Source organism: Rhea americana, unplaced genomic scaffold, assembly GCF_003343005.1.
Source record: "Rhea americana isolate MKP2758 unplaced genomic scaffold, rheAme1 scaffold_12, whole genome shotgun sequence".
NCBI lineage: Eukaryota > Metazoa > Chordata > Aves > Rheiformes > Rheidae > Rhea > Rhea americana.
The window spans coordinates 7,760,326-7,778,761 of NW_028185261.1; the positions used below are offsets into that span (position 1 = coordinate 7,760,326).

Below are 18,436 nucleotides of genomic sequence, written 5' to 3' on the forward strand. Positions count from 1 at the left end.
ATGAACCATTGAATTGTTACTTTGAGTTAACATCAAAATTGTGATGTATTTTGGCGAGATGGAAACAAAAGCAGTGCTGTAAATTAGGCTGCACCTAGCAATAACACTATAGAGTGAAGTTCCAGTTGTCCAAGTAATCTGTTGCTGCAGAGCAGGTTAATCAAAGTTAAATCATCTGTGAAATGGGTGGCTTTTGTTAAGTTCAATGTGTCTTCATATCAAGTTTTCCCATCTATATTTCACTGTACATTTAAAGAATGCACAGGAAAATACATGAATATAAAGCTCCATTATCATATTTTAAGAAGAAATTTAGTTTTTATATAAAAACACTACATTAATTCTAGCAGCATGCAGAGGCTCAATTCTCTGCAACAAGTTGTTATACTCTACAAATCAGAGTTAAAAAGACAAAACACGTTTAATATTTTCATTCTGTGTCTTGGAGACTTTACCCTCAAAGAGTTGAGCTAACGTCTGCAGTTAGCTGTGACTGAGTATGCACTGTATTGTTCAGCAGCACTAGATACAGTTATTTCATCAGCTCAGGAAATGCCTTAACTGCAATAGTCTTTGAACAAAACTGTATTCACCTATATGTCTATCTTTGGATTAACCTCATGAGGAACTCATAACGCGTGTTTTTTGGGTGCACTAGTGACTATAATTTCTTCCTAAACAGATTTCAAAAATACGTTAGCAAATCACAGCAGAAGAGATCAGATAGTTTAACAGAAAGTAGTACAGCAAGAACCGCAGATAAGAAGAATTTAGCACTAATATTATAGTACTCTGCATCAGTGGTGGTCAGCATGGAGCATGCAGAATATTAAGACAAATTCCAGAGTTCACACTTGAATTATATCTCTCCACTGCTGAAACTGTCACTACTGCTGCCTACTAGAGAAAAAATGAGAGTATGAAGGGATCACAATTTCAAATGTATTTKCAGAGACTAGTTCTGAAAAACTGCTGCCTGGTAGAGCATGCAAAAGGGAGGCTAAATAACAACCCTAATGACTAGTTGACCACACTAACTAAAAAGCATGTCCAAAACTGGACAATTAACRAAGCAGACAGTGTTGCATATGGCCTCATGGGAAACAGATTTCGGTAACAGAGAAGAGGATGATAGAACAAAAATACTGAGGGGAACAGAACAGCCTAAATACACGATGTTTGTGTCATGATGGTGGCAAAGATTATTGAAGTGGTAGCAAYTGTGTAGACGCCTGGGCCGTTTAGGCTCACCAGTTATGAAATAAGGAAGAATGGCACTGACTATGGCACAACATTATCAAGTCAAAACAAACGTATTTGGTCCCCAAACCAAAAAGCTGGTCATTATTGCTGTATTACAGAATAACAAACAAAACATGACATGACAGGAGGAGGAGGAGAGGTACGTGTATTGTCTCTGCTATGTTCCTCAGAACAATGAAGCATTTCATGAGGTTATTTCATTTCCTATTTACATAATAAATACAGCTGCTATAGGATTTAAAGAGTGAGATTATTGAAAAATTTGGAAAAAAGACCAAAAATGTGGAGAAAAAAAGAAAAAAGAAATACTGCAGTAAGATGGACGTAAGTAAGATGGCACATTTCTGCCAAAGAAAGAAGTTTTCAGAGCAGCACGACCTCCACCACTGAAACCATTTCTTACTGTGCCTCTCCATCTATATCCTCAGTCACTAACTTGTATCCGCAGGACCCTGAGGAAGAGGCAGCCTTGGGTTGCAATCATCATATGAGAAGTCCAGAAAATAAATGTTACAGATCTATTTTCTAAGTCTACTTTGGATTTGAACATATTCCTAGAAGTACTGTGAAACACGTTTGTTAACTTCACTTCACTTTACTTTGGGTAAATTTAACCTTCTGTATTATTCAGAATACWCTAAATGACTTCCTGTAACAAAATATTTATTGCTCTAAAGATGACGCAATCTCTAATTACAAAATGGAACTGATTTCTAGGAGAGATCTTGAGTTTATTCTTCAACAATGCTATAAAAAGTATCACTCTCTCAAAGATAAGCAGTTTTTTTTTTTTTAATACTTTGAGGTCATAATAAAGCAACATATTAGTCCTTAAATAAAATAATGGAAGTTGTGAGAACTGTTAGCGTGCTAAATGTCTACAGGAACACGGTGGGGTCACTTTTCAAAATTAGGAGCTGGGCTTGGTGTAAGAGAAAGACAAGCCCATCTAGTAAGTTGGATATGTGTCTTTCAATGGGAGAAGAGGAAGAGATGTGGAAAAAGTCATAATGCTTGCGATAGCACTTATTTGTCTCAGCAGAAGAGGCCAAAAGTGCCAACACTGAAGTACTCTTAACTAAGCCATCTAGGGCTGCACACAAACTGGCCACTGTCTGGTCGAATGGAGACAATCACTGGTTCAAAACAGTTGCACCTGAGGAGCCTCTTGTCTTCAATGAAGCAAGGGAGTTGCCTCGTATTTCGTATTGTCTAGGCTGCTGCAACACACATGATCACCTAAACTTAATCCACCTACTCTCTCTCGTTAGAAGCAAATGGAGTTTTCCTGGTTTAGATTTCGAAACAACTGAATGCAGCCCTTCTGTCAACCYCTACAATGAGTGACTTTCACATCTTAAAATCAGAACTCTTCAGGTAAAGGGTGCTTGGTATTTAAATTTAACTCCTTGTTATACTTAATCCAAAAGAGGAATCTTCAAAAGCTAACTAAGTTTAGGATGTGAATCTCTGCTACGTAACTGTCATTGCATTTGTATTGCCAAAAAGATTTCTACGCCATTTAGGGAAGTATTTTGGTTTAAAATTAAACTTTCCCCTACTTTCTAACTCTACTTCCTACAAGATTAGTTTTATCTTGACTTTGTTTCCCAAATCAGGTCACAGTATAACTGTGGTGCATAGAGGTGGAATAGAGAGGACTGTGTTTTTTCCACCATCGGAGTTAGCACAACTGGGCTTACAGAACAAGCGGACCCAAAGCTGCAGAGCACGTGCGCCTCATTTGGACTTGCACAGGTTTGAGAACATTTTGCCAAAGCCAAGTACGTGTGAAAGACTGCAGCATATCTAATAAAACTGTCTCTGCTTCTAAAGCACAGYTCCAATAGCACTTTAACATCTCAAGCTAGCATAATTAAGAAAGGCTCTGTGCAGTTCACTTACATTAAAAAAAATGTTAACACTGGAGGTATTCAAGGCCCGCCTGGATGCAATCCTGTCTAACATTCTCTAGGTGACCCTGCTGAGGGAGGCTGGACTAGATGATYTCCAGAGGTCCCTTCCAACCTTACTGATTCTATGATTCTATGGATCTAACCTAGCTGAGCTGCAACTTGCAGGTATATGAACTACTGAAAAATAAAGTCTTTTTTTTGTGTAAATTCAGGTTGCAAGCTCAAGTGTCCTTTGCAGGATTACCTTTACTTTACAGGGTGGTTAATTAAAATGAAATGAGTTTATACTCAGATTGCGAGAAGAAATAGGAATCAATGAAGTAAAATAAAATTAGAGATGCTCTTAAGATACAATTTATTTAACTGCATTCTGACAACTAAGAATAATCACTTTTGCCTAACATTTTTTAAAACTTCAAGTTTTTCCTCTCATGATCAAAATTTCTCATCTGGTGACTCCAATTTTTGAGACAGCATGATTTTTTTTAAACCTGTGTCCTATTTCATATCTCATATTAAATTGCAAACGTATGAATGTATTTAGACAATCTTAAGACAGGTCTTAAAAAACCCTTGATGCTGAAATTATGAAAAAGCATTAATTTAAGTCACTTTTGTGAAACACACATAAAATTTACAATGATGGCTCTCAAGCGGACAGAAAATAACCTTATTTTAAGGTGGAATGGATCAGGAGATGGTATCTGCACTGAGAGCACCTTCTTGGTAAACACAGAGATACGGACAATCTATCTTTTCAACTCCACTACAGTAAGTCTCAACTACAGTCTATTCACACAGTGTAAAACTGACCATACAATCCCAATTTCCACTCACAGCAGGCAGCATAAGTAAAACTCTCCAAGAACAGAAACTATGTACTAAGTCTCCAGATTCCATGGTGAACCTGAAAGAGGGAAGAAAAAACCCTGACAGATTACAGAAAGAAAAGGGAGAAGGCAAGGAGAAAAAAAAAGCAGAAAATCCCCAGATGTGTAGGTATGCAGGGATAAAAAGAAAATAAAGAATGGAAAAGAAAAACAGTTAGTTTCAGTAGCCTATTTGGATTTTGAATTGTGTGTTACTGCAGTTAGCTCACAGGTAAGCTACTGAATTTCTTATGGTAGAACTTACGGGTCATTTTATTCCCTATGACCAATATGTTTGTTTTCTCCTTTCTGCTAAATGACGGCCAATTTTTTTAATAATAATGAAATTAAGTAGCTAAAAATCCCTTCACATGATCGTAGGATGCCCACACTTTATCAGCAGTTAGGATTCTCATGCAGTAAGTCCTACGGGACACGTCACCTTACAATTTATTTTCTTTTTCAGTATACTTTAAAAGAATACTATCAGCTACAATGCTTTCATGTTCTGTCTTACCTGCTTTTTTTATGCAATATAAAGATTAGTATGCCATTTCTTAAATTATTTAACCATATAAAGTAAGCAGAAAAAAGTTTTCCTTTTTTTTTTTTTTTAATATGGGGACAATAAAGAAAAGAAAATCCATGTGGAAAATGAGACATGAAAACCTGTAAAGAAGACAGATAATTCAGGAATAGCTATGGCCTCTGAAACTGTTTTAAACTAAACTTCAAACAACTAGACTTCAAATGGATTTTCTAACCTAAAAACTTAAGAGATTAACTTAATTAATTTCAAAAAGAACTGATACAACCTAAAACATAAAATGTGACAGACCTAACTATTTACATTACTATTTAGACTATATTTAGAATTCTATTTATATATAACTATTTAGAATAACTTTTATATAAAAAAAAAAAATCAGTGACAGTAAATTTTATTACTTTCTACTGATTTATACTTGCCCTATTCCAAGTTTGCAGTAACACTTCACTAGAGAGAAACATCTCAGTTAATAGCCTCTGCATGCCTCAAAAAATACCCCATAAACTCTCTGCTTTTGGCATCTACTAGAGTAAGTATGTTTTTTTTAAGCAAAAGCTGTTCTTTTGCCAAAACATTTTAAGAAATCGCACAAAACAATCACTTAACTATACAGAACTCCTAAGGATCAGTGGAAGAAAAGTTATTGACAGCACAGGCTATACAACATCCAACCGCAATGCTTGTTACTTCATTGTCGCTTCAGAAAAAAAGCACTGCCAAGATTCCTCAGATAATAAAGCATACTCATCTCCAGAGGCACCAAGTTTTTGAAGGAAAATGTAAATCTCTGCTGACTGAGGCAACTTACATTGGCAGAGATGCTTGACAAACTAGCAAAATGACAGCTCGCTGGCTAACACTTTAAATTGTAGTCAACACACAAGAACAAAGATAAAATGCTAAAGAGCTGCAAAGAGAAATCACTGAAGGGAGGGGAAAAAAAAAAAGAAAGCTTGCATCACAGTCTGTAGGTCAAATATATAATACATGCATTAAAATATAGTAACATGTATTCCAGTTTTTAAAAAGCAAAAAAGCACATCTAATCTGAAATGCAGTACATAATTGTGTAAAAAAAAAATAGAGAAAAGTATATCCTCTGGCTTGCTGAGAARCAAAGTTTGAAAGTGCATCTGGTTAGTATCCTGAAGACAAACCAACTCCTTTTATTAGATATTCAGAGATAAGAGAAAAAAAAAAAAGAAAAGCTTTCTAACACAGAAGTACTGCTGCTATGTATTACCTTAGTTTTCCCTTCTCTTTCACCTCTACCTAAATCCATTCACAGTATTATTTGCATCTAGTTAAACTTACCAAAGCATCAACTCTAGCCATTTAACAAAAGCAGCATATTGATGCAGATTAGAACAACAACTCTACAACAAACATTTTCAGGTAAACTGTACAATTGTGGAAATATCATCCTAATATTTAAGTTCAGTATATTACTGTCATGCTTTAAGATGTGCTTTTATCTGCTTGCATGAACACCAAGAAATTCACGGGTTAGAATTCTGTTCCAGAATTGCTAGCAAAGACACACATGCTCAAGGGCAGTCATAATGAATAACTAAGAGATTCTGTTGTAAAATYATACACAAATTAGACTAAGATTAACATTTTCATTAGCAATTCAAGTCCCTCGACACTGAAAAGCAAATTTATTAACCAACTGTATTTTCTTTGGAAAGGTATCTTTCTTCAAAAACAAGCAAGTCATGCCTTAAACAATGCATATGCTCAACTGCCAAAAGAGAAATTCCCCAGGTTAAATAGGAAATCTGTTCTTACTTTTAAAACTCTCTATATAAAAATAGAAGWTGTTAAAAAGTGGTATTTTTTCATTAGCCAACTTTGTTGTTTACTGTCACAACTGCCTATGGACACAGCCTTAAAATAAGTTGTATGGATTTTCTTAGGTCTCATGAAGGCAAAATGTATCCCATTTTTATTTGTGAGCTTTCAGCTCATTAAGCAACTCAATATGTCTAATCTGCATGTTTACTAGGGGTGAGAAAATACAAGTACAGTAATAAGAGAAATGTTAAACAAGATGTAGATTGACAATAACATTCTTGAGTAAAACCTGTATGAACTTAATAACAGAATTTATATCAATTATCTCACTTACCAAACTTCATTCTACCTTATTAAGTTTCAAAACCACAGTGTTAGTTTTAATTTATGCAGTCATCATTATTATAATAGAAGAAAGAATAGAAGAATAAAAGAAGTCATAAGTTAATCATTCACCTTCCTTTGGTTGAGTCATAACAGGTGTTTGCGTCTCCTTTGTATACGTAACAATTTCTCGAGGAGGAAAGTCAACTTGTGTAATTTTGGCCATTCCAAGTTTAACAGGCCCACGTCTAAATAAAATGAATAGAAACATGAGGAAAAAAAAAGTATTTAACTTTACCAATTATTTCATATTCAGCCTAGAACAATACCCAAGTCATCAAATCAAACAGTACAGCCTAGTCAAATCCCATGGAAACTAACTCCTGAAGAAGTCACTTAATTTTATTTAAAATTCAGCAGCTATTTATACATCTAAGACAAGAAGAAAGATATGCAAACATATACAGCTATCTGAAATATAAGACAGCATTTTAAAGTTTTGCTCTTTTGCTATTGACCAGGGTACTGCTGTGAACTATGTATATGAAATACCCTATTTTCAGTGGAAGAGACCTGCTTGCATGAGTCACATTTGCAAGGTTAGGGTTCTAGGATTTCAAAGCTTGAAAAAATGGCTTAATTATTCTGAATAAAAAAGCATTTCCTAATCCATTCAACTGTGCTGCCCATTTTTTGATCCATCTCTAAGATGTTATTTAGAACTCAGAACTGTGAGTCTTGAATCTGAAGTCCACACATTGACAAGTCAGTTATCTATAATGCACTACTGCAGAATACCAAAAACCTCTCAATGCTTTCATTCTCACTTTAGCTTAYGAAATACGATCTTACGAATGCAGATGCAGCCAGTATCACCTAACTACAATGCACAATGTAATCAGACCCACCTCAGTCACTGATTTCCTCTAAAAGATAATTATGTTTTGTAGTCAATATAGCAATGATCCAACAATTAAAAGCAAATTATCTATATGAAATTTAGTTTCTCATTATCCAGACCTCTCCCAATATAAAAAGAAAAGAAGCTCATTTTCTTCCTCTTTTTTTTTTTTTTTTTTTTTTTTTTTTTTTTTTTTTTTTTAAGATTTTGGTGGGCTGGATCTAGCTCTCATAGCATGTTGCAGGTTTTATCAAGCACTTGTAATGAGCTATATTTTTAGAAGCATACTTAACATATTAATGTGGATGTTATATGAAAATATGGGAGTCATTCTGTCCATTTTAAATAGATAGTTATTCTAAGCTTTTTACGTGAAATATATTATTTTAAAATCTTATCTTGCCAAAAGAAAGATTCAAAGAAAAACATTAACTAATGAGTTTTGGTATTAAATATATGTAAAGGTGCTTATTTCTAATAAGGTCAAAATTTCCTATTATGAACTAACAGCACCAACTCTCGGGACAATGTGAACCTTCATTTGTATTCATTAGAATATTCTCTTAACAATTACTTGAAGTCTTAAAAAATAAGCTCTAATACTCATTATTCATAAATATATTAAAGAGGGAATATAATAAATCTATGCAATACCCCAGATCGGAATCAGAGTGAAGCTGAAGAACTGATGGATCAGTATCCCAATGCAGCGTCCTGATACCACAAGTGCAGCATTAGCAAAAAAGGCCAGAGATTAGTGAAGCACATACAYACTATGAAATGCTAGAGTTATAGTAAGCTTACAGTTATTTCATTCTTCACAAAAAACAAAGCAATGTAGCGTCAGTTAAGGGAAATTCACCAAAAATTCAGTGCAATAATACGCGCAGCAAATACAAAAGTTAAAAAGCAAACATAGAAAAGAATTAAATTATTTTAAAGATTGAAAGTTAAAGATTTGCTAACAAACATAGCCTTTATGAGAGACAAATGAAAATATTTTTATATTAATGTATCTTAACATTAATATATTAACTTCTGTCAGAAACTATTACAGACTTCAAGCTCCTTTTTAAATCTATACAGATCTGGTCATGTCATATGAAGACAGATTTGTTCATACTATGCAGTCTTGCCCAGAGCATTAAATATGTGGAGGAAATTGTCATATTGGTAAAGGAAATGAGTCAACACAAACCTTTTGGTAGAGAGGCAAAAATGCATTTCCACTGGGAAAGAGAACTGCTAGAGTTACCAAGATGTGACACTGCAGTAATTATGGGTTAAGCACTGCCTTGGGCTTGTAAGTGTCATCTGATTTAGAGACAATTCCCTTTAAGGTACATAAATCTCTTAGATATAGGGACTTTGTATTAATAACACATTTCAAAGTACTGTGGGTATCTCATCAGAATAACAACAGAATGCTTCCACTGTAAATCACTTTTTATAGCAAAAGAAATATGAAGTTAGCCCTAAATCTTGTTTCTTTCCCTTCATTCTCAGCCTTCACCACAAAGTTTCCTTTAGTGCTACTGCCTACCATAACACTTAGGTGGAGTTTTAAAGCAGTTTTTTTATGCTTAAAACAGACATATAGGAACTATTAACAAGTGAACATATTTTTGTCTTATACTTCCACATGTCATTGTATTTTTAGAATGTTTTTTTTAACAAACTGAAAAATAAAGAATGTAATATTTTACTATAAGAAGTCAATAAAAGGTACATTTTTCCTTCTATCATTTTAATATTCTTTTAAAKTAAGTGCAGAATTCCTAAAGGTAAGGTTGATCTCAAAAGCTTACAGGCAATTCCAAAAAAACACTTKTACTGGTGTATCATGAGTTATCTTGTTCTTGTAGAAAGTGTGTCAGAAGAGTAATTGATTATAGCTAAATTAAGAATTACAGAACCACTGTACTGCATCCACCAAAACAATTTAATCTTTCTCTGAAATTTTCTTTTAAAATAAAGGCAAGATTCTGAAATGAAATTCATATGTTATATGTGTACCACAACAATATAAAATACCATTCTTTTTGTTTTGCAGAAACTTATTACGCCTTAAGTTGTTATAATTTATCTATAAGCTTCAGGGAACAGAACAGAATGGATTCTTCCACACACGCTTGAACTTCTACGCATCCAGTCTTACTCCTGATGCTCTACGTATCTCTAAGTACTTCAGGCATTTAAATTAAATCTTTGAAGCATCCACCTAATCTAAATATAAACCAATTATATTAATCTTCAGTCTTGAATTCTTACTCTTAACTGAGGAAAAGAGAGAAGGAACAGTAAAATGCAAAAGAACAGCAACAAAATGGAAGACAAAACCTGTTTACTGTTGAAAATAAATCAAGTCAGATGGAGGTAACAGTAGGAAAAAAGTCTAAACACTGTTTTACTAATTACTATATAAGTAGTTACTGGGAAGATTCAGCACCATAGAGCAAAAAGGACTATATTAACAAAGGAGATCATCTCTGTAAAGCACTGTTCCAGCACAGAGAACTGTAGACTGGCCATACACCATCGAAGAACTGAAACAATACACTGATACAAAAGGGCTTGTTTTAAGACTATCAAGAATATTGGAATAACTTGATCTTGCTAATATATCTCATACTGAAACAGAAGTCATCTGTGAACTGCCAGGTATAATGCTAGGGAATTATCACACAGTACAACTTCTTCCATAGTTTTTCAGATTCAAGTGGGTGTGTACATTAGGCACGTTGTACACATTTTTATTAATATAGTAGGATATAGACATCTGTTTACCAGCAAAGGGGAATGAYATTATCCAGTGGTCAGAGACTAAACAAGGACAGTCTCTCTAACAGCAATGCTATATTGCCTTAAATCTATCTATACAGTTATACCTCTGATCTGTATTTCCAGGGCAGCATCATTTTTTTACACTTCTGTGTCTTAGAAGTTGTCAAGACCTACATTTAGTTTTAAGTTTCGCAAATGCCTGAAACTATGGGCTTTAGAATATAAGCCTCCTCAAATCTTCCTAAAAAACAAATATGCATAGAACAGCATTATGTAACTACATATATAGAAAATACATTCTCAGAACACAGAATGCTCATAAAGTGGAGATAAATTCAGTACACAACATGAATGTGGAGTCTGACTAGTCAGACATGTAACCTACGCATATTCTCATACTGAATTAAAGTTCTATACGAAAAGAAAAATTCTATTTATCAAACATTTCATGCTTTTTCTTCTAGAGAGTGAATTTAAACAACAAATGATAATTCAATAAGTTATTTGGAAWTTGTAATTACTACTTAAAATTTGCTTTTACTAAATTAAAGAACAATGATATTGGTTCTTCAGTTACATGACAAGTGAACTTCATAATGAAGAAAGTATATCCTCAAGACAGCACGTAGACACTGTCAAAAAAGAGTTTGCGTTCATATCTGTTGACCATTGTATTCTCCTGGTTTTAACTTAGCAGTTGCTACTTGAAAAACAACTCRCAGCTTTTGTTTAGACCATTAAAATCTTTTAGATTAAGACTGTGTAGTTAGGCATGCATCCTGCACATGCATACAAACGTTAATCTAGTCTTTTTTAAACATATGTGGAAGTGGTATAAACATTCTCCAAAATGATGACTCWCACAGGCACAAAAGTAACTGAGGATATCTCTGCTTTAACTAGACCTCACCCATGAAATATATACAGTAAATTAAGTATATGAGTAATTATTTGCTGTGAAAATATAATTTATCAATAGGCAAATACTGTTCTTGTTTACAGACTGTGCATGGGATATGACAAACAGTGGAAACTCTTTGGAGCTACTGTTTCCCATCTTATCGCTCATAAATCTCCACTTTGAATTCCTGGTTTAACAGAAATTTTTTATTGTCTTTAAAGCTATATTTCTCAAACTGTCACATACACGAAAAATTGCTCAAAGGAATGTAGCAAATACTGGAGCTGAAAAAAAAATGCAGCTGTATCAACATGGTCTCATGGTTTGGCCAAATGAAGGAAATCATAAATGGTACAGTTTTGTGGCAGGGGATAGGATAGCTACAAGGTAAAGTAACTTGAGAAATACTGTTTTGAGTAGGAAAAATTCAGAAGTAAGGCAAGGCTTGTAGATAATATCTTTTATTAGAACAGTTGGAAAAAGGAAATAGCTTATGATATACCAYCCCTTAAAAAGCTGGGAAGAGCCCAAAAGTTTGACTTTCCCAATTGTTCTACTGTCTTTACATATGCACACTTAAAATAATATTACCACAAGACATTCAGATTCATTTTCCTTTAAACTTGCAAGTGTAAACAACTCTGAATTCATGTCAGCAATTTCGAATTAGTAAATGTAGCTGTATTTCAAATTATAAGGTAAAGCATTTGGATAAAACTGTCACTGTTTACAGATTCAATATTACTGCAATCTCATATTCAAGTTATTAACCTTGATTTCTTATAGACTACTCAAAATACAAGTGTTAAACAAGGGAATACATCAAAGAAAGTGACATACCTAGATCCAACAGCACCATCACCAGAGTCCTGGCTTCCAGCCTCACTTGGCGTACTCACAGATTTGGAAGACGGAGAGGTAGGAGGAGGGACTAGATAGTGAAACAGACAGGTATCCGCTGTTACTACTCGGAGAGGTTGCACAGCTTAGGATGTTTCCAAATTAATTTAACATGAAGTATTTAAAAAAAAAAAAAGATGGCAAACAAAAAAAATACATGGATGAGAATGAACAGTAGAAAGAGAGGGGAAAAGACAATGTTAACATTTCATGCTGGACGTTCATGCAATTGTTTGGCATTTATGCACCTGGGACATACAAAAAGACATGGAAGGAAAGACATTTAAGAGAAAGTGATCTGAAAATATATTTTTAAAACTGAACTTCTAACAAATGCTGGCATCATTTTGCAAAAGATAATTTCCACTAAATCACGTTGGTTAAAAATAAAAGAAATATTTGCTAATGTAGTTCGACAACAGTTTTCTTAAAAGTATTTAACCGATGATTCTGTTTCAAAACATAATCACAAAAGTGTAGACTAAAAGAGTGGCCTTGTCATGGAACATACGTACATACATTTTTGCTTTAGTTTCAGTCAAAAATAAATATTCCCATATCTTCCTATCTACCCCAAACACACTAAAGTGTCAGGTGTTGGAGTTTTTGTTTTTTTCTTTTTATTAGACAAACTAGTATAGTTAAGAAAAAGTTTCAATATGAAAGACGAAGTTTCCAGCATTTAGATTAAGACTGCAAACACAGTTTAAAAAGCAACATGATGTTTGGAAGCAATACCTAACAATGAGTGATATCATGCCATTTGAACAACACAAAACTATTCCAATATTTCTTTCAAATGTTCTCTTTAAAAATGGTAATATAAATTTATGCTTAAGAATCAGATGTGTTTCAAAGTTTCTTCTATGCTTTATTTTCAGTAACATGGAAAACATTCAGTCCACTCATTCATTCCTTAATTGAACAAGGTGAGATTTTGTCACCATTTTAAATAGCCACTTAGCTCTAGAAATAAGCATGGCCGAAAAATTCAAACTAGAAATAAACACATAACAGTTACATGGTCAAAACATAGATAATGAATTAGGACATCAAAACAACAGATCTAAAAATATTTGGAATGCTACTACTCTTTCATCCTACCCATTCTAATCATTTAGCAAGAAATGAAAGCAAATAACAACCTCCCAGGGTTTAAGGCCTCTAAAGTAGCTGCCACCTCTCTTTCATGACCCTGTGATATTGTGACAGAGTCTAAAACATAACCATGGCAATCAAAACAAGCTTAACTATATTGCATCATCACTACAAGAGTAATTAATAAATGAAACCAAGGCTAATTTAATTTTGTAAAACTCCAAAAAAGAATTACATTATGCAAATGCAAGACATTCCTGTAATGCACACAAGAATTACAGCAATTTTAAAATGCAGAAGTCCTACACAAATGAATTCAATCTTTGCAGTCTTGTATAAGTAAAAAAAAAAAAAATCTAATTCTCAAATTTCTTCCCACAGAACACAAATCCAAGTTTTTCCTCTCAGAAAAAAAAACTGCCGTTCAAACTCCATTCAGCTCTCCATAAAGTGAAAGAGGAATAGACACAAACAGAATCAGGTTTACTATCACCTAAAAATTCAAAGACAAATACTACTACAGTTTCTTCAGCAAAAACTCCTCAAACTTTCTACAATATTTTATTCAAAGTAAATACTTAAACTATAACCATTTTATCTATTTGCACACTCTTCAGTTAGCAAGTTAATAAGTTAATCTAATAATAAAAAAAATAGTAAGATCACAGTTAATAAGAGAGAGCAGACTGTGGACACCAAAAAATACACTGCTTCAAGAGCTGAACTACAATTTATGTCATAGTTAAGGGGCTTAGTATTTGATGCTACATTGCCCTCTTGTGGAGGGAGCCGTTTTCAAGGAATTCTTCCCATTAGTTAGATGGTCTTTTCGTTAGATGTATGCATTAAATAAGTACCAAGTATCATTCCACCTACCTCAACAGAGAATGAAACTACAGTAACTTCTCAAAAGTTATTTTGTTTCACTAACTAATGCCTTCTTATATGCAAAGCATGAAAACTATACACTTCTACTATTCATACCATACTTCATACTATTACACTGCCATCTTCTGTAAGAGCCACCTTTCTTTGGCACTGCACTAGTATGTATTTTGTCAGTACCTAGTCAGTAGACTGAGCTTGTGCTTCAGGCACACCATTGCAAAGCAGGGGGTAGGGAATTTTAACTTAGTTTGGCATCTGGGTATGTTGCAAGGGAACAGGAGGAGTCTGAGAATCTACGTATGCAGCTGGGTGTGGTTAAGGGGGGCTCAATGGAATTAAACACAGCACTGACAGGAGTGTGCCCTGGTCTCACATGCCCACAATTCTGCGGGGTGTTTTGCTTTCCTTTGTTTTTTAAAACCACACAACTACTACTCTAAGTTCATGTGATGATTTCCTTTGAGGACTAGCTATCATGTGATTTTTAGATTTGCTCACATAGATTTGAAATAAATAAATAAATAAATAAAAATACACACACACACACACACCCCTTAGGTATTTCTGTAAGAGTCTCATGTCAACTGCTTGTTCATGAAAGACTTCATAAAAGAAAGCATTCAACCAAATCAAATARAATCTCTAACAGATAAGAACTGATTACTTACAATATACTCTAGTGTTAACACAGCCCAAACACAATCTCTACAACTGTCAGAAAAAAACAGTCCAAGCTATTTAGAAATTTCTGCTGCAGCTGCTCTAATCAGAATGGCTTGAATAGTATTCCATGCTCATTTTTAAACACTTCAGGACTGTCCAAAAGCAATTATGAAGATGTAGTCACACACAGACCATCCCAATTATGAATGATTTTTTAAAAACATTTGCCAACCCAGTTGAAATAAACTCGCATCATCATTAAATCAAATCTGAAAAGCTCAYTTTTCCAATTCTTGAATTTAAAACCTGGAGAAGAAGCAGAGTCCAATACTGCCCTCTCTGCTTTTGTCTTCCAGAGAGACAAAGAGCAACAACCAATATACTATACCAGTACATCCATCCAAGAATGGCATAGACATGAATTATCTTCCTAGAGAGTTAACTTTTATACTTAGCCTTGCTATTACTCCATCAAAGTCCATCAGATATTTGAGATGAGAAGAATTAAGGAGTAAATAGGCAGAAACAAGCCAACACTGCATGAAAACATCAAAATTTAGATTTGACCTTATGAAATAGAGAGAAGAAATACAGAATAATAATATGCAGGGAAAACAGAAAAAAAACAAAAACAACAATACACCATATTCACATATTTCAACTAAAAGATGGTAACGAATCTATCAAGTACAAAATATATCTTTTACAAACATTACTACTGAGACACATCACTGCACATCACAACAAATGACAACCATGCAGGAAAAAAAGTACCAAAACCAGACAAGCATACCCAAAAAGCAGCCATGGAATTTTCAAGATATTTATAAAACTATCACAATCCTAATAACAAAATATGAAGGGCAAAATGTTTATTTCATAAACTAATATTAATATTCTTACCAATAGGAGAGTCAGGTGTTAACCCCATGCTCTGAAGTAATGCTTCAGCTTCTCTTCTCTTCTTTTCAAGATCAGATTCTTCTTGCACAGGAAGAACTTCTTTCTTCTGATCAGTCTAAAAATAAAGAAGTTACAACATTTAAGTGGTACTGAGAACTACGTAATTTCATTTCTCAGATCTCACTAGGTTTTCTGTGCTACTAAAACCTATTATCATACAGATGATAATTTTGAGTCCAGTAATTCTGATGATCTTCTCTGTAGATCAAGTAAACAACAATCAGGAATCACCAAATTTGGAAGCTTTGGTAGTGTCTTCAATACACAACGGCACATACAATATGTGAAAGTATCTTCCCATTCATCAAAATGACTGACTCTTCGTAAGAGTGAGTGAGTGTTCATAAGAACACTTTTCTTYCCTTACACTAATGCCAACCAATGTAAAATTATTAGGATGATAGGTAGGCTGGATATAATACATGCTAAATTGCACAGCAACTAAGAATAAAAATATATAAGGGTGATGATTGCCATTTTAGTTATTTTTGTTTTAAACAAAAACATCGAAAGGCTGCTTAGTGAGAAAGCTTTCTTTTGAAGCTCAGAGGTTTCACAAAACCAACACAAAAAAATCTAAAAAAAAAAAAAAACCCTTTGTAACAACTAAAGTCCAAAAGTTCACAGTGGATTTAAGTATTTTTCTTTAAGCTGTTTTATCGTCTGCTAAATTTCACACAAAAGAACAAAATCATACTCCCATCCTCCTTGAAAGATAATGAGCACTTCTCCATGTTTTTCCACACCTTATTTCAATTCTGGAAATACGATTCATAGTTTAAGGTATCCACAACTCAGTCGCTGGCAAGCGAACRTTTTTGTAAATGTAATTTAATTATAGAAATACAAGGCTTTAAAAGAAGCTGCAAAATCTAGATCAACCTATTCTATCACAATGTAATGATTAAAGACCAATTACTCTTTGCATGGCTGCATGTTATACTTCTAATCTACTATACAATTCCTTTTAAAGAAAAAGCCACTACCAAACTTTAGAGTTCCCAACTGATGGGCCATTGTATCACATTGTGGAACCTCAAATACAGACAATATATTGTTCATAAGATCATCAGAATGTATTCTGTGATATTTGCTTTCTGTCTACATCGTGTTGCTGGCAGCTGCCCAGTCTTGGGTCATAAACTAATGCAAGTCTTCTACAAGATCATAATCAAAATACAAAAGTGTCAAGAAAAAATGCCTAACAGATCAAAACATTCAGGTAAGTTTTACTTAGGTTATATAATCTGCTTTCAGCAGAGAAGTGGTGAGACATCACTGACATATGTAATCAAGAAAAAATGCAGAAGACTGTTAACAAACTCAGTCCAACACACAAGTAGCATGTGTCCTGAGTGCTGCTCAGATTTCAAAAATCAGGGCAAAGAACAGGAAAAATACAGCATGTTATATTACACTATCTACATTATATACACTATACACAATATAACACTAGCACTTAAGAGAATTCACATAGGCATTCTGAGAACCGCATTTTAGAAATGTATTCTCTAAATAATATCACCAGAAATTATTAAACACAGCTTTTGTGCAATACTTTGATTAATGATGTCCCATGCACAGAAGCATAAAGTTTGGATTTCTACTAACACAAGTGTAGGATTTTTTTTTTAATTTAACTTACTATATCAATAATTCTAAAGAAGMAGCATTTGGTCTTCACAGGAAACTGCTACATTTGCACCAGCAACAGATCATTGAAAAGACTCTCCTTAAATAACATACAGCAAATACRTTTAAGTAAACCTACCTTTAAATTTTAGACAAGTTACATATGGAAACAGTCAAATTTTAAGAATAAAATTATTTCTTACCTCTTTTTTCTTCCTTTCTTCCTCCTTTCTTTTTTTCTCCTCCCTAATTTGAGCCAATCGTTGCTTCTTGCGCTCCAACTCCGCCTTCAGTTCACTTTTGTCAGACATGGTTGAAACACTGATCGACACAGAAACCATACTGTGGTTATTTGTATATTTTTAAAGATAGCAAACTTTCTTTAAGTAAGCAGCCATTAATGGATCTGAACTAGCTTACAAAAGCTGGAATAGTGAAAGGTCTTAAAATTGTAATTAAAATCACGTTCTTATTTCCACATTTCCCTCTCTTAACACAATCTAACTATTGAAAAGATTGTTGTTTTAAAACAAAGAGAACTATGRTATGGTGACAGCATCCATTTGTAATGCACTTCTGAAGCTGTTTCAAAGAATCATTTTGAAAGAAATAAATTAAGCACCAAAGATGGTACTATCTGATCTTACCACAAGATCCTGTACAGCTACAGAGCCAACTATAAAACTGATAAATAAAAAAAAAATGCAAGCAGAATATTTTTGCAGTATCTATCTCTATTTTTCATTTTAGTACCTTAAATATTGGCATGCTATAAATTAGCAGTAAGCTAATATATCCTGCCACAAACAGCTGTAGGATTCAAAAGAGAGATTTTAATAAAAGATTTAGCATGATTAATAGAAATTGCAAAGCAAAGTAGGTTTGAATGTCATGGCAAAGAAGTGCATGAAACATATGGATGCTCACTTTTTAGAGCTTTTTGCATACTGTCAGCTAAGGTATCAGTAGACTTTTCACAGAAAAAAA

At 33.8% G+C, this 18,436-nt stretch overlaps 1 protein-coding gene across 3 annotated transcripts in view; it reads right to left on the minus strand.

Moving 5' to 3' along the window:
• DYNC1I2 (dynein cytoplasmic 1 intermediate chain 2) overlaps nucleotides 1-18,436 on the minus strand; it is a 31,012-nt gene that overhangs the window by 11,339 nt on the left and 1,237 nt on the right. For 2 of the 3 annotated variants that reach the window (XM_085323013.1, XM_085323004.1), the window contains exons 2-6: nucleotides 17,653-17,770; nucleotides 15,758-15,872; nucleotides 12,146-12,236; nucleotides 8,275-8,334; nucleotides 6,852-6,967 (exon numbers count right to left, since the gene is read on the minus strand). In XM_085323013.1, coding sequence (XP_085179139.1) covers nucleotides 6,852-6,967; nucleotides 8,275-8,334; nucleotides 12,146-12,236; nucleotides 15,758-15,872; nucleotides 17,653-17,760 — 490 coding nt within the window. In that variant the 5' untranslated portion in view covers nucleotides 17,761-17,770. The remainder of the gene's footprint in view (nucleotides 1-6,851; nucleotides 6,968-8,274; nucleotides 8,335-12,145; nucleotides 12,237-15,757; nucleotides 15,873-17,652; nucleotides 17,771-18,436) is intronic. The other variant, XM_085323024.1, reaches the window with a different exon arrangement.